The sequence below is a fragment of the Ctenocephalides felis genome, unplaced genomic scaffold, assembly GCF_003426905.1.
Source record: "Ctenocephalides felis isolate EL2017-DRISC unplaced genomic scaffold, ASM342690v1 CF-g0.4_SCAFFOLD_01604, whole genome shotgun sequence".
Taxonomy (NCBI): Eukaryota; Metazoa; Arthropoda; class Insecta; order Siphonaptera; family Pulicidae; genus Ctenocephalides; species Ctenocephalides felis.
Window position 1 is genome coordinate 6369556 of NW_020537758.1, and position 27078 is coordinate 6396633.

A 27078-nucleotide genomic window follows, 5' to 3' on the forward strand; every position below is an offset into this window, starting at 1 on the left:
ATCAGCAACTATTTTATTTCTCTAATGAAGATTCAAGTCGTAAATGTTAATTACAATGACAAACCGATAATGTTAATATTTCAAGTATGACTTTATTACATTATTGCATTTCAAATATTATACATATTTTTAATGCCATTATAAATATATAATGTATATTTATCATTATACAAAATGTGTATAATGGTTGACACTAATAAATGTGTGCATCACGAGTGTTAACATAATACTAATGAACATTATTCAAAATTTTGATATAATGTATTTATTTTTACTTAAATGCCATCTTGTACAGTAGCAAATAAGTTTTACTTCAATCGCGTGTGAACCTTACGCGCACTCTTTTGTTTGCTATTTTAGTGGGGAGTGTTGTGGCAAATATTTGATTTTTATATTTTTATACTTAATATGGATGTTTTTGAATTTTCTTGCTCGCAGGTGCTCAAATAATTTCAAATTGATAAAAAAAAATATTTGAAAGTTTTTGCTCTTTATAATAACTTGAGATAGTCAGCACCACAACCACCAAAATTCTAGTTTTTTCTTTCCTAAGTAAATACTTATTTTATGAAATATATCAAATTAACAAGTACAATGTTTTTCTCAAAATTTTGCCCATGTTATTTCAATAAATCTTTGGTTGAAGTGCGGACTATCTTAAATATAATATTAAGAGTTAAAACTTGCAGAGTATTTTTTTCTATCAATTTGGAAGCATTTGAGCTCTTGGGAGCAAAAAAATTCAAAAATATCCATATCAAGGACCTCCTTATATATATACAAATACATTTATAATTTACAAAGACAGTTTGCTTGCACCTTAGCAGCATTTTCAGTATTTTCAACTGCACTTTGACAGCAATAAACTCTGGAAAACTCTAACTCTGCATAACAGCAAAGAAAATATATTGCAAATGTATGGTGGAGGAATCTTTCTCGACGGTGAAGAAAATAGAGGAGGAATTTGATAGATACAAATTTATGTATACATACATACATACATACATACATACATAGATACATATATACATTCATAGCAGTTTGTGTTGTGTTGATTATTTTTAAAGGTTCTAAATTTTTGGTGTCAAATTAGTTTTGTGAATATTGATATTAATGATTTTTTAGAGCTTCACACACTGCCTTGATTTATTGCTGTTAAAAAGTTTTTCTCCACGTATATATATATATATATATATATATATATATATATATAAATTCATATTTGTTGAAAATAGAACACTTCCCCAGCTGTTCGGTTAATAATACAACTAGCAGCCCTGTTTTGATTTATTCCATTTCATAACATATCGAACAGAAAATATACCTTTATATATGCAATATATATATATATATATATTAATATATATATATATTCAGGTATATTTGTAGGATCGTATTTCATATTCAACCATATTCAAAGTTTTCACTTGACAGCCGGACAGGCAGATCGGGCGCTATAAATTTCAATATGAAGAGATATTGTTTGCTATCTTATGTAATATCTGGATATATATATATATATATATATATATACAGATATTCTATATATTTTTCCTCAAACTTCGACTGAACTTCTGATTGTTTATTTCATAATCAATTGGTTTATTCACGTGTTTTCCCAAGACATAATGTTTTTTTTAATTAACTTTTTTTTTTAATTTCAATAATTATTACAACTGTTAAATCTAGTCTAAATATTATATCTAGTAATATTGATAAATAATAACATAAATTTAAATAAATAAAAGTGCAAAAGATAGAATTTACATGAGAATAATATCCGCAATATGATGATTTAATATAAAATAGAAGCAAATAATAATAAAAATAAAATTAATAAATAATATAAATAAAATTTCTGAATAATAAAATAATACTAGAAAAATAATAAAATTAACATAATTAAAATTTTTCATAGATTTTTATTTATATATTTTCAATTTAACTCGTTTAACAAGTAATTTTTAAGTTAGTTTAGCACTAAACCAATATGTATTAGTATGTTTCGCACTAACCAGATGGTCTTATGTTCCTCGAATTTTATCGATGGTTCTATAGATCTGATTCTTCTACTATAAAACATGTATTTTTCAAATAAAATTTAGTAATCTAGTTTTGGAATATTATAAGAATTAAACCTTTGGGTTTAATTATGTGCTAAAGTTAGTGGCGCCCCTTTGGAGTAAGGAAATAATTAAAGTTGAAGTAATGGCGGGATTGCGATCTATTTAATTTTTTTTTAGTTTTTGTAATTCATATTTACATATATACTGATTTTTAGCATATATTTCTTCATTGTCTATTTTTATAAATGATTGATTTTTTAACTTATCTTTTACAATATTTTATTTAATTTTTTATATTGTGAGTATAATTTTGGCACTGTTTATACAACAATTGATATTATATATATTACAACTATTAGTATTTACATTTTAAATTTTATATACAGATATTACATGGATTTTACACACATTTTTTTTTTTTAATTTTATTGTTATATCGATTGATTATATTTTTAATAATGTATTTAATGCAAGTGCATAATTATGCCTTTTCAGAAGAAATAATATAATTGGCGTCATTTCATTCTTAGATTTTTATTATGTAATTTACCTTTTATATTTTATGATGTTATATAAGTAAATATATACATACTTTTTCTTTCAATTTAGTGTACTCGATACTACTTTGTATACGATATTGGTTATTTATTTAATAATTAATTGATTTATTACATCTTATTTTTAATCACTTATTTGAACTCAAAATTAATAAATCTATGAATATGTTCTAACAAAATATATGTTATATTGACAATTTAACATATTTTGATTGGCTGGTAACTATTATTACTACGATACTTATATTTTGCATTTTATTCAAATATTTTTGACATATATATATATATATATATATATAATTTCCTGTTGAAAAATAGTTTGAACTCGTCGTGTCAACTTTTAAATTTATCGATATTCTTATACGAATATCGTACGATTTTCTTGTTTGATTTTTCCTAAAACTTATTTTCAAGTTATACGAAATTTATATATATATATATATATATATATATATATCATATTCATTTTAAATTTCCAAATTAAATTCACCAAAATGCAATTTTAATTAAATATACAGAATTATTCTTGCTCTTCAAATATATTTATAAATAATAATACTTAAATAAATAACATTCTAAATAAACATAAATAAATAAATGTAATTTAATGAAAACATGGAAAATATGCACTAGTGGTTTTCAATAAAATAAAATTTATATTTGTGCATTTGTTCGGCCTTAAATTTTTATGATAATTGCTATGATTTTTTATTGTAATATGCCACATGATTTCATAATAATGAAAATTGGATATCTTAACAATGGCTTAATTATTTTCAATATATAACTTATAAGGAATTTATGAACTTTTATAAATGTTTGTATAATTTCAAAAATTGATAGAATTACATGACTTCCTGCAAAGTTATATTCAACTCTTCAATAAATTACCTAGTATACGAATCGGTTAACAAATATTTCAATATTTAGTCGATTTTCAAGTCCAGTTTCTACAATTACTAGAGCATTTATAAGAGTATCTTCTTAACCTTTATTTTGTAAATTTATTTGTTTGTTTTTTTAATTTTATCTATTTTTATCTAATTTTTTTCAATTTTATTTACAGCCTCGCGTATTCGATACGAGATTACAAGCGGTAACATAGGTGGAGCTTTCGCTGTGAAAAATATGACCGGTGCCATCTACGTTGCAGGAGCACTGGACTACGAAACGAGGAAACGGGTAAGCACAGATTGAGAAACACAATCGATAGAAAATCATATTTATTGACATATATGTACATACATAGGAAATATGACACATTTTGTGGTGTAAAGAGATAATAAGTTCGTTCTTATTTTATTTTTGTAATAATACTTAACAATATTACAAAATTTATAACAATATTGACTGAACTATTAATTTTTAAACAAAAAATTGATTCTAATATTATTTAAGGTCAATATTATTCTTAACAATATTGACTAGATGAATTATAAGCATTTTTGATTATTTTCAATCCAATATTCAGCGACAATTCACAATTTTTGTACATATATAAATGAACTAAAACAAATTAATTAGAAAAGTTATATGAATAATTTATTTGTTGTTTATAAATTTGTGCTAATGTTTATATTTTAGTTTAACACATTTTATTTATAATAATTTAGCAAAACACAAGGTGGAGATATTTCATACATTATGTTTATTTAATATTAGGTTGTCAAATATCTCCCTTCCGCCTTTTTGTATTATAAACCAATAGCAAAAAAGCGGAAGGGAGATATTTGACAACCTAATATTATATTTCAGAAAGCTCTGGCTGTATAAATATGTATATATACTATATATACTTTAATAATGATTTTTCTAAAAACACTGATATATGTGGTGTTTGTATTTTACATTATCTTTATCATATGAATATTTATTTTATTTATACATTTTATAAAAACGATATTTATGTTTATTATTATTATTATTATTATTATTGCAGCCTCACACTTTAGTCAAACTTTACTTATAAATTGCGATTTACTTCCAAAATTATCGTTTCTAGTTTTCCAGACTAAATTTCTTATTTTCTTTGATTTTTTAGGTCATTACAAATATCATCTATATAATTTTTTATCCTTCCTTTATTGAAAAATAAATTACATGAAAATAGTAAAGTATAGGATGGGAGATGTTTTATATATAATAATATATTTCAGGATGCCCTAGCAGTATATATATATATATATATATATATATATATATATATATATATATATATGATATTCAGTTTTTCAGATATACATATATATATATATATATGTATTCAGATATACATATATATATATATATATATATATATATATTTAATGATTTTTCTACACTTTCAGAACTTATATTCCAGTTTTCTAGTTTATATTATTTTTCACGCTTTTTATTTCACTCTAGATTAACTTTTCAGCATAAATTGATTACTCTGAAACATTTATTATTTGCACAGGAATTTCCTTCGGGGTTAAAAACTAGTTGAAAGAGTGGTATATATCATATATATATATATATATATATATATATATATATATTTACTTTTTCCAGTAATATTTTATAATTGAAGTGGATTTTTGTGCATGATATTTTTACATTTCTTGTAACTTTTAAACCGTACGTTTAATATAAGTAGAATATTCCACAAATGTGTACAAAATTTAATAATCAATAATTTTTCTTAACATTATGTATGCCTACAGCAACTCGGTATACTTTAAAATGTTTTTGAAACTAGATGAATAATATCAGAGCATTTTATTGATCTACGTTGCATGTTATTCTAATATTGTTTGCAACTTTTAAGCCCTGCTTAATATTTGGCAAATTTATATAAAATTAAATAATCTATAGTATTTTCTAACATTACAACGCCCTAAAGCAACTCGGTATACTTTAAAATTGCAATTGAAATACAACACAATAATATCACAGTGCTTTTTTGAATTTGTCATGCATGTTAGTCTTAAATTATTTGTAACTTTTGAACTATTTGTCTAAAATAAATGATATATTTGGTAAATTTATACAAAATTGAATGATCTAAAATATTTTCTAACAATATAACACTCTAAAGCAACTCGGTATACTCAAAATCGCAATTGAAAACAGATGAATAATATCAGAGCGCTCTTTTGATCCATGTTGCATGTTATACTAATATCATTTGTAACTTTTGTCTAAACTAAATGAAATATTTTGCAAATTTGTACGAAATTAAATTATCTATAATATTTTCTAACATTTCAATACTCTACAACAACTCGGTATACTTTAAAATTGCAATTGAAATACAACTAAATAATATCACATTGCCCTTCTGAATTTGTCATGCATTTTAGTCTTAATTTTTTTTGTAACTTTTGAATTATCTGTCTAATCTTAATAAAATATTTGGCAAATTTGTATAAAATTAAATAATCTTGAATATTTTCTAACATAGTTACACTCTACAGCAACTCGGTATTCTTAATATCACAAATGAAATACAACAAAATAAGACAAAATAATAAAAAAGCTTAAAATTGCGTTTGAAAATCAATAAAAAATATCGAGTTTCGAGTTCCAGGGCAATTATTGATTGTTTTCCAGATCCATTTCTAAATTACATTATACATATCTTTTCCCCCGAACTCGATTTTGATAAAAAACAGATTGCCGCCTGTGTGTTTCTCCATCGTATTTTTTGTACATAAGAAAAGAAACGATCCTGATACATATAAAATATAAATTCTTCAAGAACAAAAGCCTAGGCTTGAGCTTTTGCGAGCTTTCAATTATATTCTAAGTCCTAGCAGCCAATTTTCTCTCTGAATGAAAAATGCAGAAAGGAGGACACGACTCTAATCAAAGATAATAGGATTTATATAAAATATATATACGTATATAGACTTTGTTAAAAAATTATATGGGGTGTAGGGTTTTTTTATTTTTTAAATTTAAAGCATATATCTGGGCATGTTGTGGCAAAATTTTAAGATTTTATACTCAAAAATTTGGTCTGTAATTAACTTTTTTCAAGCATAAAACTCTACATTTTACTCCATGTTCTATGTAGTTGTAGTTAAATTTCCTGTACCTGCCAGGTAATTAACCTTAATTAAATATTATTAATATTAATTTCCAATGCATAATATATCGAATATCAAAGCCTATACATAATCTCGTGACTTATTAATATGGTTTTGAGGAACCAACAATAATCTTAGGCAAACGTTGTTAGTCTAAAGCAAATAATACTTGGGTGGAGGATTTTGCTTCTGTACTTGGAAAACAGGGATGCCAAACCTGAATTTATAGGGTACACATAATAATAGATAAAGTACTTGATAAAATGTAGAACAAAATTTTTTTGCTGGTTTAGTATTTGTTGAACAAAATGTATAGGAAAATGTGGGTGTTGATGCACTAAACAATTTTGTAGGTGCTGTTTGAGTTTGATTTTTGAGTAACATATAATTATATAAGATTTTGTAAATACTACAAATGTAAATACAGGTTATGTACTTCAGAACGTGTTTTACAATTTTTTTTGTATCAACAATTTGCTCCAAAAAAATTATTTTCTTATATCGAGTACTGTAATATATGCAGTCTGATACAATAGATGTGTTTAAGTGCGATTTTAAAGTATTTATTTATTTATTTATTTATTCATAAGCAAGTCGTATACCGAGTTGCTGTAGGGTTTTATAATATTAGACAATTTTGTTTATTGTTTAATTTTACACAAATTTGTCATATACACCATTTATATTAAACAATTGGTTCTAAAGATATTTAAGAAACAATGAAGTGGTGCAATTTTTTTTTCTTGTATTTGGCTTGTATTACCTTGAATTCATTGGTGTGATACAAAAGTTGTGTTTAAGTGCGATTTTAAAGTATACCGAGTTGTTGTAGAGTAATATAATATTAGACAATTTTATTTATTGTTTATTATATGTATATTGTTTATTTTATGTATATTGTCATATACATCATTTATATTAATTAGATGGTTCTAAAGATATTTAAGAAACAATGAAGTAGTGCAAGATTTTTTTTGTTGTGGATTATCATGAATTCATTGGTGTGCTTTCAATTGAGATTTTAAAGTATACCGAGTTGCTGTAGAGTATTATGGTATTAGACAATTTTTTTGGTTATTTAGTTCCACACAAACCTTTCATACATATCATTTATATTAAACAATTGGTTTTATAGATATTTAAGAAATAATGAAGTGGTGCAGGATTTTTGTATTATATTTGTCGTGTATTACCTTGAATTTATTTGTATGTTTTCAATTACGATTTTAAAGTATACCGAGTTGCTGTGGAGTAATATAATGTTAACCAATTTTGTTTGTTATTGAATTTTAAACAAATTCTTCATATATATCAGTTATATTAACTAAATAGTTCTGAATATATTTGAGAAACAATGAAGTCGTGCAAGAATTTTTTGTTGTATTTGTCGTGTATTACCTTGAATCGATTTGTATGTTTTCTATTAAGTATACCGAGTTGCTGTAGGGTATTATGATATTAGAAAATATTGTAGATAATTTAATTTTCTTTATATTTGTCAAATATTTTATTAATATTGAATCATTTCAAAGTTACAGGAGATTTATTAAAGAAACACCAACAAAAATTTTCTAACTTTGGTATTGATATATAAGCATACCGAGTCGCCGTAGAGCTCTGCAATATTAGACAATATTATAGAGCATTTAATTTTACACAAATTTGTCAAATATTTTATTTACCTCACACTTACGATTTTCAAGTTACAATCATTTTACTACCACTGCTTCTCGTCGTCGTCAAAGTGTGTGTTGTTTGTATTAACTCAGGGGAGAAATTAACACGATGCTGACGGCTTTGGCTTACGCAAATAACAATTATAATACAATTTACCAGCAGTAAACAATCGACCTTAATCAAATCTAAACAATCGTATGTAAATCGAGAAGATTTGCCGAGGTAAAAGATTTTCGAAATTCATTAACCCGCCGTACTGTATGTAGTTTAATTGGGAAAGGACACAGTAGTGCATTTGGTGGGTGCATATTTATGTTGTAACTTCTAAAATACAGGTTTAAGGTATATAAAAAATTTGGTGGATTTGTGCGTAATTGAATTATCTATAATATTGTCTAACATTATGATACTCTTGGTCAATTTGGTGTACTTAAAAATGGCATCCAAACCTGCTACATTATAAATCTAAATGTCACACGTATGCGTTTTTTTCATAACAGTTTTTGTAACTTTTGAATCGTTTGTCGCAAATGAATAAAATATTTACCAAATTTGTACAAAATTCAATTATCTTTAAGTTTGTCTAACATCATAAAACCCTACAGCAACTCGGTATACTTAAAAATTGTAATCAAACGTATAAAATTATTCTACACTTAATTTTTTGTAGTCTGTACTAAGTGCATTAGTTTGTAAAAGAAATTGATAATTCTTAAACTATTTATGGTACATAATTAGTATATTTGAGAAATTTGTACAAAATAAAATGTTTTAAAACTTTGTCTAACATTATAAAACCCTACAGCAACTCGGTATACTTTAAAATCGTAATCAAACGTATAAAATTGCTCTAGACTTAATTTTTGATGCTTAGGTGCTACGTGCATATGTTTGTAAAAAAAATTTATAACTCCTAAACTATTTGTAGTACATAATTAGTATAATAGTGAAATTTATACAAAATTGAATGCTTTACAACTTTGTCAAATATTATAAAGCCCTACAGCAACTCGGTATACTTCAAAATCGTAATCAAATGAACAAAATTATTTTAGACTTAATTTTTGATAGCTTAGGCTACGTGCATATGTTTGTAAAAAAAATTCATAACTTCTAAACTATTTGTAGTACACAATTAGTATATTTGAGAAATTTGTACAAAATTTAATACTTAATAACTTTGTCTAATATCATGAAGCCTTACATCAACTCGGTATACTAATAAATCCCTATAAAAAACCAAAATAATTTTGAAAAAGCTTTAAAAAAAAATACTTGGCTTAAAAGTGGAGGGTTGAAAACTTGGGTACTTTTGCATATATATATATATATATATATATATATATATATCTTTTATCTCATTAAATTTCTGCTGATAGCACTCAATTTTTTTTAAGTTTTTTTAATAAAACTCTTTTCAGTTGATCAACAATTCTTGTTTGACTTCTCATGCATTTTCCTAATGGCCATTTTTTACGCACTTGGTTGATTTTTTCTGCAACTCAGCATAAAATATTAAGTAAACTTTAGAAGGAAATTAACTGGTTAATTCCAAAGTAAATATAATTACTCGGAAAGGATAAAGTTTGCCTTTTTTTTAAAGGAAACAAACTTGCAAAAAGTTGAAATTGAAATGAATATCATTATAGTATTTCAGTAATATTTTTCAGAATATTTTAATGTGTTATACTTGTTTTAAGTATACTGAGTTGGTGTAGGGTATTATAATGTTAGACAAAGTTTTAAAGCATTTAATTTTGTACTAATTTTCCGAATATACTAATAATGTATCACAAATAGTTTAAGAGTTATGAATTTTTTTACAAACATATATACCTAGCGATCAAAAATTAAGTCTAGAATAATTTTATGTATTTGATTACGATTTTGAAGTATACCGTGTTGATATAGAGTATTATAATGTTAGACAAAATTAAAGATTATTCAATTTTATACAAATTCACCCTATATTTTATTTTACTTAAGACCAAGCATTTAAAAGTTACAAAAATTGTAATAAGTAAATGCACAAGAGAGTAGGTCATCTATGAAAGAACCTGGATCCCAGATTATTATTTGATTTTGATTGAGATTTTGAAGTACGCCGAGTTGCTGTAAGGTCTTTTAGTATTAGACAAAATTATGAATGTAGGTCATCTTACTGTTAGACAAAATTATAAACATATTAGATATATTAAATAAATGAAATAGATATATTAAACAAATGCGCACTCACAGAACTCCTATCAATTTTGTACTTCTGTTTAATTATTTAAAGTACACAGAATTGCTGTGATGCCAGCACACAATAAACCTGCCTTTGTGTAATAATACCCCGTATATTATTACAAATTTCAATAAATTATTCAAATTATTCACAACGATCAATATTAATGTAATTTCAAAACATGCAGCAGGTCAATTCATATTAATAATCTATATATCGATCATTATTCATAGAGGCAATGTAGGTCCTCTCTGACTCTAACAATGTAAAATATGAAATATTATTAATATTGTTATTGTATCGATGATGCAACTCGGTAATCAGTTGTTGTTGCTGTTGTTATTGTTGTTGTTGTTATTGTCGTTGATCCAAACAATTGGGATTTCATGTAAATGAGAAGGATTTCTCGCCGATTTCGATAGCGAATGTATCATATGTTTGTCACAATAATAGGTGGAATATGGTAATATTTGTAATAAATTTATTTGCTCATTCAAACTTGTATGCGCGTATTGATCGAAATAATTTTGAATTCGTAAAATTGCAAATTTGTTGATTTTATGCTTACAAGTGGTTTATGCATTTTTTTCTGTCTAATATAATTAAGATATTTGGAAAATTTGTGCAGAATTAAATAGTTCATAATATTGTCCAACACTAAAATAAACTAGGGCAACTCGGTATACTTCAAAGTTATAATCAAAAACAAGAAATTTATCTGAAATAGTTGAATATGCATTTGTTTAACCCGGCGCCAATGACGCGAAAAAAATTGCAAGAACGATGACGTTGGGTCATTTTGACCCGACGTTTTATTGAGGATTTATAATAAAAAATATATACTTTTACTAAATTGTAATTAATGTTTACTAAATAAAGGTATTTTCTGCATAAAAATAAATAAAATAAAACTAATATATAATAATTAAACTTTTATTGACATACTTAACAAGACATGCAAAATCAACTTTGAACAAACAACATATGTTAATTATAAGTTTTGGTTTAAGTAATGTTAATAATCATTGGTAACAAACATCTTATAATACTAAAAAAGAGATCAAATTAAGTTATTTTTAATTATAAATGCCAATCAGTCTTCTATTTCCTCATTTACTGACATCGAACTACTACAATTATTGCAGTAGGTAATAAAATGATCAGGGCATATATAAATTTGACATTCATGACAGGTATGACTTGTCTTCTTATCTTTTTTGGACGGACATATTTGGCATCTCTTGCGAACGCCTAGAATCTTTCGAGGTGGTTCATCTGTGGTTTCACCTGTGAATTGTGCGATTCTTTTGCGCAGTTGACGTGGTAAATTCACTCGAGCTCGTCGCACTTGTAAATGTTCCTGCACCATGGCGAGTCCCAGATTTTTTAGGAAATGTCTTCTTTTCATGCGTGTATCATCATTATTAGCCCGGTATATTATGTTTGCGTTTATTTCCGATATATTTAGCATTGCAAAAAAGATAGTCAATGGCCATCGTTTTGTGTTTCTACTCACGTTGTATGACGCAGAAAGATTGTCCACTACATCCACTCCACTCTTGGTGTGATTGTAAAAGGATATGATGTCTGGTTTCCTTTTGTCACCTGTAGACTCATCAATTTTTTCGTCATGATGTAGACTGGACATCAATAAGACAACTTTATTTTTCTTTGGAATGTAGGAGACTAGAGTTATGTCCTTTTGATGTCCAAAGGTAGATGATCCTGGACATTTTCCACGTGTTGTAATGAATTGAGGTGGAATCTGCCGTTTGTTTTTGCGTAAGGTTCCAACTGCTGTAAGTTTATGTTCCGTTAGGAGGTGAGATACTAATTCATAACTCGTGAACCAATTGTCGAATGTTATGTTACGATGGCTTTTAGAAACGGGCAAGACGACGCGATTTACAACGTCAAAAGGTTTGTTGCTGAGTGAGTATGGGCCACTTGGCTGCTTTCCGCTATATATTTCTAAATTGGTCACATAATATGTTGATGCATCTACTAAGGCAAATATTTTAATTCCGTATTTGGCAGGTTTAGATGGAATATACTGCCGGAATTTGCAACGTCCTCGAAATGCAACCAACATCTCATCAATGGTGCAGTTTTCGCCTGGCGAATACATTTTTTGACACTGCTGTACAAACATCTCGAAAATATTCCTTATCGGCGCTAAATTATCGAATTGTTGTCTTTCAGCACGTGTAGATTTGTCATCAAAACGTAGGCAGCTTTGTATAAAGTAAAATCGCTGGATTGACATGGTGAGCCTGAAGATTTCTACGCCTGTACCATCTACTTGCCATAAATCACTCAAATTTTGTTTGTTTGAACGGTAAAATCCGGCAATATATAGAAGGCCTATGAATGCTTTCAGTTCACTAATTTCTATTTCTTCCATATATCTATGTTTGCTCAAATCGGCACACAATGCTCTCCTCTCTTGAATGTGTAAATTAGTACAGGTTTGAATCGTATTCAATATATCATCCGTTATGAATAAGCTCCAGGACTCAAATATAGTTTTTGCATTACGAGCAACGGATCTAACACCAGGTAAATCGGATATAATATTTTCTGATCTGGTACGTACGTTTGATCGTGCTGGTGTTTTTTGCCACAAAGTTCCATCTCTTCCTTTGAACACATGCCGATTTTGTTGACTTTGTAATCTCAAAAGGTCCAAATTGCTTGATGAATCAGAGTCCGCATCAGAATCACTAACTTGTTGTTCGGTGCCGCTATCGTTACTTCGTTCCGATAAATGGTCTTCAACCTCGGCGTCCGAAGTAGAATTTGATTGGTCTTCATCTGACTCTTCCAATATTTCCAATATTCTCCGCGGATCATTTGTCAGTGCCATTTTCTTCAAAAACCTATTAAAGAACACAAAAAATAAATATAAAATCACTAAATAGAAAATAAAAGTATGTCACGAAAATATTACATTTACAATGACGCTGGGTCAAACATACCCGATTGGACTTGACGCACGAGTTGCTCGTTGCGCGGGCGGCGTCGCACTGAGCGAACCATCGGGCGGGTAGCGGGGAGGCATCGCTTCAGCTACTCAAACGCTTAAACCACATAACCCGGGTAAACAAAATATATGTTCGTTAAAAAACGTCTCGGGTCATTATGACCCAGCGTCATTGGCACCGGGTTAAAGTATCTCTTGTAACTTCCGAAATATTCGTCTAATAAAATTAAAATATTTGGAAGATTTGTGCAAAATTGAATACCTTATAATATTGTCTAACACTAAAATGACCTACAGCAACTCGATATACCTTAAAATCACAGTTGAATATAGACTAATAAATAATACAATATACATTGCAGATGGACTTCTTTACTACACTGTGTATTTTTTTGCACTGATGATGACACAAATAAAGGTTCGAAACGTTCGCAAGATTCACAAAAAAATATTCTGTAATAATTTATTATTAATTTCATCATTTTTTCTTAAAAATGTTGTAATTATTATTGTTATTTGTTATTTTTTGTTTGTTTTATTTTGTTTCTATGCTCTGAAGATGGGTCAAATAAGGGTCCGAAACGTCTTGAACATTTACTAAAAAAATTAAAAATATTTTTTTAACAAAATATGTATTTCATTTCATGAACACTATTGCTGTAATTATCGTATGATAATTGTTTTTTGTATATTTTTGTATATTTAAACACTGAAGATGAACCAAGAAAGTAGTCGAAACGTCTGATAGATTTAAAAAAACAGTTATTTATTTACTTGTATATTTATTATTATATAATATATAATTACAGATATATAAGTATTCTATTATATTTATATACTTATATATTATGTACTTTATAACGCATTTAGGCACTGAAGATGGCTCAAATAAGGGTTCGAAACGTCTGCAAAATTACCAAAAAATTTAAAATTGGATATAAACTTATTTTTTATATTTACTATTATATATGTATTTTATTATAATATATACTAATGTATTATGTATTCTATTAAGTTTTTCAGCACTGATGATGGAACAAATTGGGATTCGAAACGTCTGCAGAATTTTAACTACAGCTTTTTTGCTGTAGTTAACATTTTTTTGCTGTACTATTATATATGTATGCTATTTAAATATATTTAAATATTATGTTATGTACTTTATTATGTGTTAAGGCATTGATGATGGGTCAAATCGGGATCCAAAACGTCTGCAAAGTTTAAAAAACAGCTTAAAATTAGTTTTTTGGTAATACTTCTATAAATATATATATATATATATAAATGTATGTATGCTATTATAATATATACTATTATGTTGTGTACTCTATTATGTGGGCACTGAAGATGGGACAAATAAGGGTTCGAAACGTCTGCAACATTTAAAAAAAGCTTCAAACTTTTTTCTATCATACTTATATAAATGTATTTTATTTTTAATGTGTTCCTGAAATATTTGTACACTTTGTTCGTCTTCATTAACACACCTCATCTTTAATTACTCGTTTATTGTCTCTAATGATACTCTCTACAAAATTTATTTCTATATGCTACTATTTGTCTCTTACATTATATTTTATATTATATTGTGACACACATTATTCTTTTGTCTATTATATTATTATATTTTTATCACTGGTGATGGTAAATTAAAAAAATCGAAAAATTCTCTCCTCCACAGTACGAACTGCGATTGGCGGCCTCTGATAACCTCAAAGAAAACTACACGACAGTTGTAATTCACGTAAAAGACGTGAACGACAATCCTCCTGTTTTCGAAAGACCTACATACAGGACACAAATCACTGAAGAAGACGACAGGAATTTACCGAAACGTGTCCTACAGGTTTAATAACTAATATATAATATATGTGTTGCATGTTAGATAAAAATTTAGAAATCCGGTGGAGCCACAAGAGGACAAAAATTTAATTTAATTTGTCTAAGTTCGTTTTTTGCCTGTTTTTTTAATTTTCGATTATTCGATTTGCCAGTACGAACTAACACTAGTGGCGTCCGATTCGCTGAATGAGAATTCGACTAAAGTAGTGCTGCATGTGAATGATGTTAACGATTTACCGCCCGTTTTCGATAGATCGATTTACGAGGAAACCGTTTGGGAAGAAATGCCTGGACCGAAACTGCATAGGCTGTTGAAGGTCGATTTTAAATAATTTTTTTGTGGTGAAGGGATTTTGACTAACCAAGTTTTACTAACAGAAATATATAGTAATTGATACTTTTTGTAAATTTATACGTTTTGTTTATAATACTCGTCGTCGTTAGACTTTAAATCTAAAAAAAAAATGTAGACATAGAAGAGCATTTTTTTTAGTTTTATAGCTGTAGCTCTTTACAGAATTTACTTAGAAGAACGTTGTTTTAGAATATTAAAAACTAGATAAAATTTTCTATAAAATGGCGTACTTAGAATTTTTGTAGGGATGTTATACGTATTTAAAATATAATTTTTTAAATACGTATATACTCAATAATCTATTAAAATTGCTTAACGTGTGACCGAAAAGCGCACAGAAGGTGCATTTACTTTATTTTATAGCTTTAGCTCTTTACGTAGAAGAAAGTTATGTTAGAACATTTAAAACTAGATGAAAATTATAAATTATAGTATAAATTGGCGTATTAAAAATATTTCTTATTGTATAATTTTCATAATCATTCAAAATTTACTTATATTTCTATAATAATGCGAAGTTGTGTGCGCATTTTTTTAGTTTTATAGCTTTACTTAGAAGAAAGTTGTCTGAGAGCATTTAAAACTAGATAAAATTTACTATAAAATATTGTATTTAAAATGCTTCTTACTGTATAATTTTCATAATTATTCAAAACATACTTATATTTCGATATTAATGCGCATTTATTATTATTTATTGCTACAAAATGGCGTACTTAAAATTTTTATAGAGATTTTATACGTATTTAAATTTTTTTCCCGAAAAGTGCATAGGAGGTGCATTGTGTATTTTATAGCTCTAGTTTTTTAAAAAAATTACATAGATGAAAGTTGTCTTAGTACATTTAAAACTAGATACAATTTTCGTAATATGGCGTACTTAGAAGTTTTATAAATTTACTAAAAAGATTTTAACAAGTTCTTTAAATTAGCTGGTTATGATTTTATATTATGTAGTATTCAACTTTTTTAGTTTTTTGAATGTTACTCTGTTTTTGTGTGTTTTAGTCATGGAATATGTAAAACTATATAAAATTATATATTACATTGCGAACTTATAAAATTATAAAGATGAATTTTTGTAATAATATTTTAAATTAAAATTACTACATTTGCAGTATCACCTTGAATTCATTTGGGTAAATTAAGAAATCACTATGCTTAAGATAGATCAATTTACTTATTTCAAATTTTTACGACATAAACGACTTTCTTCCTATACTTTGTTTAGTGGTGTATTTCTATTTATCCCAAAACAGTCTTTGGTTATCGTTAAACCAAATGTTATAATTAAAAGTTGCTCCAAGTTTTAATTAGCTCCCAGGAGGAGTCTTTGTCAACGACGACAGTGGCGCAACTGGCGGTAAAGGCGGTAACGACGATGGCGGTGGAGCAACGGGCGGTTTATTACAGACGGCGGTTTATTTTACTGGAGATCCTTTGAGAATGACTTTTTGATAACGTTAATTGCTCGAAAAGAGAAAAGGTACAGATTGTTTTTCGTCGTCGACGACGTCGTCCTCGCCTTTTGTTGTTTATTTCTTGAGGTTTAATCGCGGATCGGGATGCGGGAATTAATGGATAAATAGACTTATGCAAAGGCTTAAAAACTGTTTTTAAATATTATATAACACGAGAAATCACAATTACAGTTACAAAACTGTAACTACTGAATTTCAAAGTAACCCATTACCATATTCCCTTATAATTTCGTGGTACTAAAACGCTCTCTATCCCTGATGATGGCGCATCCGACGTACCGTAACGTATGCATCGCATCTCATAATAAATTTTAGCATAAAACTTTTAAGAGAACTCTTTGATGTTTTAGACGTGACGGAGGAAAACGTCACGTCGAAAATTCGGTTCGGGACGTAAAATGCTTTGGATTTAATATATATTCACGAGAGTTGTATAAAATGATCTAGGATTAATTTTAAGACATGATGGAATTTATTTATGGTAAAGGGAGTTGGTTTAGAAAAAAATGTGTTAGAAAGGCGACAACTAGATAAAATTTGCAAAAAATGGTGTAAAACAAATTGCACTAAACATATCGGTTTTTTATGACAAGTCCTCAAACATAGCTGATTTCGTATGTGTATTGAAAAAGCATGACGACTGATGAACGTAGACATTTTTTACGTTTGTGGATGCTACTTTTTTTGGGGATTAGAAAAAAAAATTGTGAGAAAAGTAAAAACTAGATAAAATCTTCTAATACTGTATATTTATATTTTTATAAAAGATCATGCCCTATTATTACAAGTTCTCAACCTTATCTAAACGTGCGTACAAAATTTGTATCGATAAAGATTAGTGTGTTTAATACTGCGCAAGGACATTTTTTCACGTTTATAACTTATATAATTTTTTTTTGAGTTGGTTTAGAAGAAAATAGTGTAAGAAGCATAGAAACTAGATAAAATTTACTAACAAATGGTATATTTTAAATTGTTGTAGTACGTTATGTACGAATATTACAAGTGCTCAAACATGTGCATATGAAATGTGTAACCAACTTTTGAAGCATGTGACTTCTGTATTTATATTACGCAAAGAGATTGTTTTACGTTTGTGGTTATAACTCTTTTTCGGGGTGGTTTAGAAAAAATAGTGTGAGAACCATAGAAACTAGATTAAATTTACTAATAATGGGTATTTTAAATTTTTATGGAAGGTCATGTGCGAATATTACAAACTCTCAAACATATCTGAATGCGCTAGATAAAATCGTCTAATATATGCCATTGTTTAAATTTCTACATAAGGTCTCTTGTGTGAATATTCTAAGAAGTCAAACATTCTGATGCATTTTTTTCCCGGTGTTAAAGTGTCTTTTTCTTTCGTCGCCGGTTGTTTTTATAATGCATTACATCAATGTTATTTTTCTTTAAAATCAATTTCTAATACTGTTCTCTATTTATTTCATCCATCTCGACGACAACAAATCCAAAAGCAATCTCATATCGAATCCATTAGTCCAATTAGATTACTACTGTGTGTACTTACTGAGAGAATTTAATCACATTTCACATTATGAAATACGCACAAATCTATACTACTAATAGTAGTAGTAAAAGATACATTATTAGTGCTATTTGATACAAAAAAATATTTTTTTCAAATACGAGTGTCGTGTAGCCTCAAATAAAAAACACAATATAAGCTCAATATAGTTTTCACCTATTTTTTCCCCAAGAAAAACTATTTCGTTTTTTGTGAACGAATTAGAGATTTTACTTCAAATATTTTTATTTAATAGTTTCTTTCTAATTTATGTCATTTGCAGCTATATTTCTAGCTGTTATAGCTTCTTCTTACATATGTGCGAAATATTTCACTATAAAACGATTATGGCATCGATGCCAAAATTGGTTTTTGTTCAAACAGGTTTTGGCTTCGATCCATGGATTGAAATTTATATATATATATATATATATATATATGCAATAAGTTAAATGTATCCGGAAGTAATATTGTATGCACCAGGAACGTTTTTCCTAGTGGAGCTTTTATGTCTATTTTAGAGAAAAAGCTCGCAAATGGTGCAAAATTATTTTGAAAAAAAAATATTTCTAAATCTATACAATAATTGAAATATATTGATGTTTTACTTCGTTTAAACACATTTTATCGAGATTTTTTTCAATGTGTACATCAAAGATATTTTAAGAATCTCCACCAAGATTTACTTGATCGTAGACGTGGAAAATAATTTTCTAATAATTATTTGACATCATTATATTTTCTCAAGATATATTTCTAGCAATTAGTAGTAATTAACACTTCACATCTTCAATAGTAGTTTATTCTTGCAATTATAGGAAAACGCTTGACTTCATTTTTATAATTGATATAAAATATGATGATCAACTTTTCTGCTTTCGTCTTTTGTATTTATAGGTACAGAGTTAATAAATATAAATTACTGATATGTTTTATAAAAATATTTTACCGATCGTTGCAGCAAAGTTTATCTAAAATATTTTCCTCAACTTTTCCCAACTTTTTTTATCGTTTCCCTTCAAAGTTCAAAAAGCTTTAAAAAATTCCATTCCTTGTTGATAAAAGAATCTAAATGTTCGAAAAGCGAAATCGCTCTAAATCACTCCACCGTCTTTCGGCGTTAATTAAAGAGGCGAAAAAGGTTCTTAGGCAAAAAAAATCTTGGGAAAGAATTAAGAATAATGCTTTACAAAAAAAATACACATTACAGGAAAAAAAGTTTGGCGCTTAGCGGTTGGGAAGAAGATTCATAGGAATTATATTACAGATAAAAGATAATTAGATGAAATTTTAAATATGCATTAACATATATTGGTGATGTTTTGTGGAAAATTTGAGATTTTATTTGCGATCCGTTTACGAGCTATTTGTGGTCAATCGAATGATGCTTTATTACTTGTGTATAAAAAATTGCAATACCCTTATTTTTTGAATATATTATTGTTACTCGTCTTGGGTTTGAGATAACAATACGAAATTTTCTGTACATAAACTAGATAAACTAGTGATCATTTTGTGTAATTATCAACTTTTAATTTTAACCCGTTCATGAGTTATTAATATCTAACTTAATAAGGTCCTGAACTATTTTCGTTTCAATTTGTTCTTCGTATAAAATTTTGGTGTATGTTTTGCAGAAATAAATTTATTACTCGCGTTCTATTTGGAATATCAATACGAAATTTTTTGTACATAATTTACTTGAACCAGTGATTAATTTGTGTAATTATCAAATTTCATTTTTAACCCGTTCAGAAATTATTAATATTTAACCAAAAAAGCTTCTAAACAAATTTAGCTTCAACTCGTTCTTAGTAGTTTGAGCTGTACATTTTTTTTCAGAAATAAATTTATTACTCGCGTTTTATTTGAGATATCAAAACAAAATTTTTTGTACGTAAACTACATAAACTAGTAACTAATTTGTGTAATTATCAAATATTAATTTTAATCCATCTAGAACTTATTAATATTTAACCTAACAAGGTTCTGAACTATTTTTGTTTCAACTCGTTCTTAGCAGTTTGTATAACAATTATGCTGCATTTTTTTCGGAAATAAATTTATCACTCGCGTTCTATTTGAGATATCAATGCCAAATTTTATGTACACAAACTATATAAACTAGTAATTAATATCAGTGATTATCAAATGTTAACTTTAAACCGTTTACAAGTTTTTGACGGTTAACTAGCAAACTCCAAGCATTTACTAGAACATTATTTAGACCTGTCAGTTAACCCAACAATAGCACTAAAATAATTGTATAACTCGTGTAATATTCGAGATACTAATATGAAATTTTGTGTAAGGATAGTACATATTTAAGTTAATGATTTGTGTAAATATCAAATTTTAGTTTCAATTCGTTTAGAAATTGTACATGCTTTCATCAAAAATATTCAAAACCTTTCATGCATTTTTACGCCCAACTGCAAGTTTCGTCTACAAATTATTTTCTCTCTACAATTTTGCCTTTTGGCAAGTAGTTTCTTATTATTCTATTATTAATTTTCTATGGAATTTCCTTCACACAAAATGCGTTTTAGCGTTCTATTGTCTAATTAAGTCTTAAATATTGCAAAACCGAAAACCGAACATAATGGCTTTTAATAAGTTTTCAAACTACTAGATTACGAAGAGATTTAGCTGCTATGTGCTACAGCTCGGAACAAAAGCTACAGCTAGGACCAAATTGTAGTTTATATGGTAGTAGGAAAATAGACGGAGAGCTGGAGGGAAGTAAAATTTACAATAAATGTTTGGGTGATGTTTAAGGTCGATTTTGGAATATACCGAGTTGCTGTAGGATGTTGTTGTGTTGTAAAATATAATTTATCATCAAATTTTGTATAAATTTGTTAAATATTTTATTTAAATTGGACCAACGGTTTTAAAGTAACAAGTGATTTACCAACTGAATGCACTATTCATGATTGAACCTGACTGGTTCATTTTATCAAGAAGCACCAGATTTTTTTTGCTGATGTTTAGCGTCGATTTTAAAGTATACCGAGTTGCTGTAGGGCTTTGCACTGTTAGCAAAATTTATAGCCTGTTTAAATCTTAATAAGTTTGTCTTGCACATAATTTAAATTATTTTAATAGTTTATGAGTTATGATGCATATGGCAAATCATTGCACCTTTGATGCATTTTCAGTATATTAGTTACTTTAATATTCATTTTAAAATACACGGAGTTGATATAGAGTATTACTATGTTAGAACGAATTTTACATCATTTAAGTAAGTACAAATTGTCATATATTTTATCAACATTAGACAAATGATATAAGAAAAGATCCTGAACAAAAAAGTTACAAATGATATAAGAAATAAAGGCACTATTTAATTATTAAATTTTAACATTATGTATGCGCGGTGCAGTAGCAAGGGGACATGTTTTCACTAAATTATTTATAACTTTTAAACTATTTGTTTAATCTTAATAACTCTTTTAACAAAAATATTTAGAATTAAATAATCTAGAACTTTGTCTAACATCATAAAGCCCTACAGCAATTCGGTATACTTATTCTCTATTTAATTCAAAAACAGTACGGGACATATTTTCATTACGCGGATGAACATTTTTTCAGTAAACTTTTATCAATTTACTGGATATAAATAGTGTATTCAGAAAACTCATTACATATTTCAAAACATTTCCTAACATCATATAACTCTAAAACAACTTATTCTACTCATAAAACTCGATAGAAAATGATAAAATATTTTACAAATGTCAGCTCTTTGTCTACAAATATAGCTACTCCGAGCTATATAGAGAGCTATAGCTCTTCGCATAGCTGCATCGGAACAAATAAAATTCAATACGCAAAAGTTCAGCAAAAGTTGTATTTTCAGATCAGACGAAAAACTTATTTTTCTGCTATTGACATATATAGGGAAAAATCTGAGGGATAAAAGGGATATGTAGTGAGTAATCTTTATTTTTGAAATGTATTTATGGGTATACCGAGTTGTCGTAGGGTATTGTGATATTAGAAAATGTTATTGCTAATTTAATTGTACAAATTTTCAAATATTCTATTTACATACAGTCAATTATTTTAACGTTATAAATTAATTACTGAATAAATGTACCTTAACTAGGTATTTTAGTGCATGACACAGTGTCCAAAATAACCATCATTTTTAAGAGTGTTATGATATTAGAAAATATTGTTGCTAATTTAATTTTGTACAAATTTTCCAAATACACTTTTTACATGCAATTTTCTTAAAATTGAATTAGAAATGAAATGACGGTTGTTAAGAAATAAATAGAAAGAAAAAAATTGCTACCAGTATTAATTTCGATATAACAAAATACCAAAAATAATGAAAGTTTCAGTACTTATAATGATCTTCAAATATTCCATTGCGGTACGGGAAGTTCCAGCAAATTATCACTAGTTAAATTTTAATTGCTAAATTCAAAAATATCTCATCATAATTTTTTCCCGAGATTTTGCGCGTGCTTGCACGTTAACCTAAAACAGGGCGTCGTTTCAGGTTGCGCGTAATTTTAGGGAAAAACGATATAAAAACTTTTTTTTACCAAAATATAACAATTAGAATAATGCAATACAATTATTATATACAAATTACATAATTAGAAGCAATCTATCACTAGTTAAATTTTAATTGCTAAATTCAAAAATATCTCATCATAATATTTTCCCAAGATTTCCCGCGCGCTTGCATTTTAACCTAAAACAACGCGTTGTTTCAGGTTGCGTGCACTTTTAGGGAAAAGTTGTATTTTCAGATCAGACGAAAAACTTATTTTTCTGTTATTGGCATAAATAAGGAAAAATCTGAGGGATAAGAGATTTGGAGTGAGTAATCTTTATTTTAAAAATTTATTTATGAGTATACTGAGTTGTTGTAGGGTCTTGTGGTATTAGAAAATGTGCTGCTGCTAATTTAATTTTGAACAAATTTGCCAAATATACTATTTATATACGGTGAATAGTTTAAATGTTATGAATTAATTACTGAATAAATGCGCCTTAACGATCTATTTTACTATATGACGCAGCGTCCAAAGTAAACTTTATTTTCAAAAGTCATTTATGAGTATAACGAGTTGTCGTAGGGTATTGTGATGTTAGAAAATATTATTGCTAATTTAATTTTGAATAAATTTGCCGAATACACTATTGACATGCCGCGATTAGTTTAAATGATATAATTTATTTACTGACAAAATTTACTATAACAACGTATTTTTGTATACACATAGGGTCCAATGTAACCTTCATTTTCAACGACAATATATTTTTGTACATGACACTATTTCCTGCAAATCTCCAGCAATTTTACATGTTTCTACTTTATCAAACTTCAACACTTAAAGTCAAACAATCCAGTGCAATTTCGTCTTTACAGTATGCACATTTACTACTATTCTAGTGCAAAGTTTTCAGATTGTTTGTCCCGAATTCCCGATCGTAGTTCAAAATCTAAATAGCGCGATTGCGGGCGTGAAAAACGACTTGTTTTCAACGCATAAATCCGCCAAAAAATCCATCATCCCTCTCTGAAAATGGAAATAGAGCCCCTTGTCCCTGGTCCCTCCCTGTAAATTGCAAATCGTAAATCGATCGAGCGACGCCGACGCCGATATGATAAATCGCTCATGTGAAAAATATTGGAGATAAAAAAATTAAAAAATAAAAAAATCGACTTGGGTGATATTCATTTTGCTTTTAATAATATATACAATAAGGATATGAATTTATAAAAATTTAGAAAGATTATGTAAATTAATTTGATCGCACAATAAGTTGACGTCATTGCGTTTGTTTATTATATTTATTCACTAAATAATTGAATTAACAATTGAAATATTCACGGAATGTATATAGTATATTTGGCAAATTTGTACAAAATTAAATTATCTAAAGCATTTTCTAATATCACAACACTTTACAACAACTCCGTACACTCATAAATGATTTTTGAAAATGCAGGTTATTTTAGACGCTATAGACAAGTACATTATTATGGTGTAAATGCACCATTCACTAAATAATTTGTAACGTTTAAACCATTCATGAAATATATATAGTGTATTGGCAAATTTGTTCAAATTAAATTGTGATAATATTTACTAATATCACAACGCTCTATATCAACTCGGTATACTAATTAAAAGCTTCAAAAATTGTAGTACAAAAAAATGCTTGGTATATCTGTTTAAGTTTGTAATGCAAAAATGTGTAAATAAATCTAATTTTTTTTCAAAATTTTGCACAATATCTATATTATTTACATTGACGTATGATGTAGGCATTGCAATAAGTTTCGTCTCTAAATAATATTTCACAAACAAACCGCATAAATTCCATTTTCACGCTCGCCATATATATTCCATACAAAGTCCGATAACGTATAATAATATTGTGTTTTAATTTATGCATTTCGTGTTTTTGTGTTTCACAATTTATCTGTCGTTACATCTGAATAAATCAATGATCAATCTATCGAAAATAAATGGGCTAGGGCCTGGTAAAATACAATATAATATTTCCATTGTATGAAAAGGATTTTATGTCCTCTGGTTAAAGTTTTAGCAAATCCAAAAATCCTCCTCGTACATCATCCGATTTTATTCCTACTTTTTTTTACCCTTCTGTTTTTCTCGGACTAAACTATATGAAGCTGTAAAACCGCACCGGCAAAAAGTTAGCTCTTGCAAATATTAGCTTTTCGCATTTCGTATATTGTTCGAGTCCGCCTGTGCTATAATCCTAGCTCTAGCTGGATACATATGCTATGTTGGTGCAAATATGAATTCTAATTTTGTGAAACACAAACGAGGATAAAGGAAATATCTTATGAAATAATAAAAATTAGAGAAAATTTTTTGTTGGATATACTCGAGCACTTAGAGCTCATTAAAATTGATTTTTTCACACAGCACATTGCTAGTAAAAAATATAATATTTTGAACAGCTATTACAACTACGAATTTTTTTTCAAGAAGGCAACCCACTGGTCGACCACTCTATATATAATGATTATATATAATGAATATATGCTCAAAAAGGGCGGTTTTCTCTTAAGCTTTTATTTGATATCAATGACCTAGAGTGCAAATTTAATATTATACTGCTTGATATTAAGCTGTCTGCAGTATAAACTTCTCAAAATATTAGGTTGTCAAATATCTCCCTTCCGCCTTTTTGTATTATAAACCAAGAGCAAAAAAGCGGAAGGGAGATATTGACAACCTAAATTACAAAATAACTATATAAATAATTTAAAGATGAAAAAATGTACTAAGAACAATTTGTTGGTTTAACACGCTCACGTAATTTTTCAAATTTTTTATGTGAAAATTGTTAATAAAAAACTTTGATCACTTTAGATTTTAATTAAATTATATTTTAATTAGGGGGAATAATAAAATTAAAAAAAAATATTAGAGAAAAATTCTTGTTTATAGTTTGAATATATTTTAAAAATAATGTGAGCGTTCGAGTAAAAAAATATTTACTTTGAAAAAACAAAAATAAAAATTAGAAAAAAATTCCTATTATAATTAATTAATTTGGTATATACTGCTTGATATCGAGCTCTCTAGAATAGGTATTAGTTGGGTTACTTAGTTCAAATGTTAGTAAAATATTATTTAAGTAACTCCCAAAATAGAAGATAAATTAATATATCTCATTATGAACGAAAAAGTTTAATTTTTGAAGAATTTTGTAGGTTAAAACACGTGAAAAGATAATGCAAAATTAAATTAGAAATATTATAAAAGTAAACATATAATAAATTACAATAATTTTATTTTTCCGTATTAAAAACAGTCATTATGTGATAGGTGCAATGAAAATTCTAGAAATTAATTATATATTTTCATCATGTTAATTTACAAATTTTCTTAAAAAAACTATGTGTTTTGAAATTCTCAAATATTTTAAAAATAATGTGCATGATTTTTGTGAGAAATTGTTACAAAAAAGTATACTAATTCAAAAACTTAATTGTTAAATAAGTAATTTGTATAAAATAATTTATAAAAAATTTTTTGCCTTATGTGTTGTGGTAACATTTATAATTTTTATTATAAAGAAATATTGCAAATTATTATTACTATTTTTTGTTGAGTTTTTCAAAATTATTAAACAATTTATTTGTAAAATTCTCCTAGTAATTAGTAGTGTTTGTGCAAATTGTTTTTATTTGTGAATTTTTGAAGTTAGTTTTAATTTTATTTATTACAAACTTACATTTTTTTAATTTTTATTTTCTCAGGTGACAGCCACTGATGGTGACAAGGATAGGCCACA

The 27078-nt window shown here is 27.3% G+C and overlaps 1 protein-coding gene across 1 annotated transcript in view; it reads left to right on the top strand.

Moving 5' to 3' along the window:
- The window catches only part of LOC113374006 (neural-cadherin-like), a 454794-nt gene that overhangs the window by 310362 nt on the left and 117354 nt on the right, over positions 1-27078 (top strand). Inside the window, 2 exon segments of the mRNA XM_026614261.1 lie at positions 3690-3805; positions 15244-15408. Coding sequence (XP_026470046.1) covers positions 3690-3805; positions 15244-15408 — 281 coding nt within the window.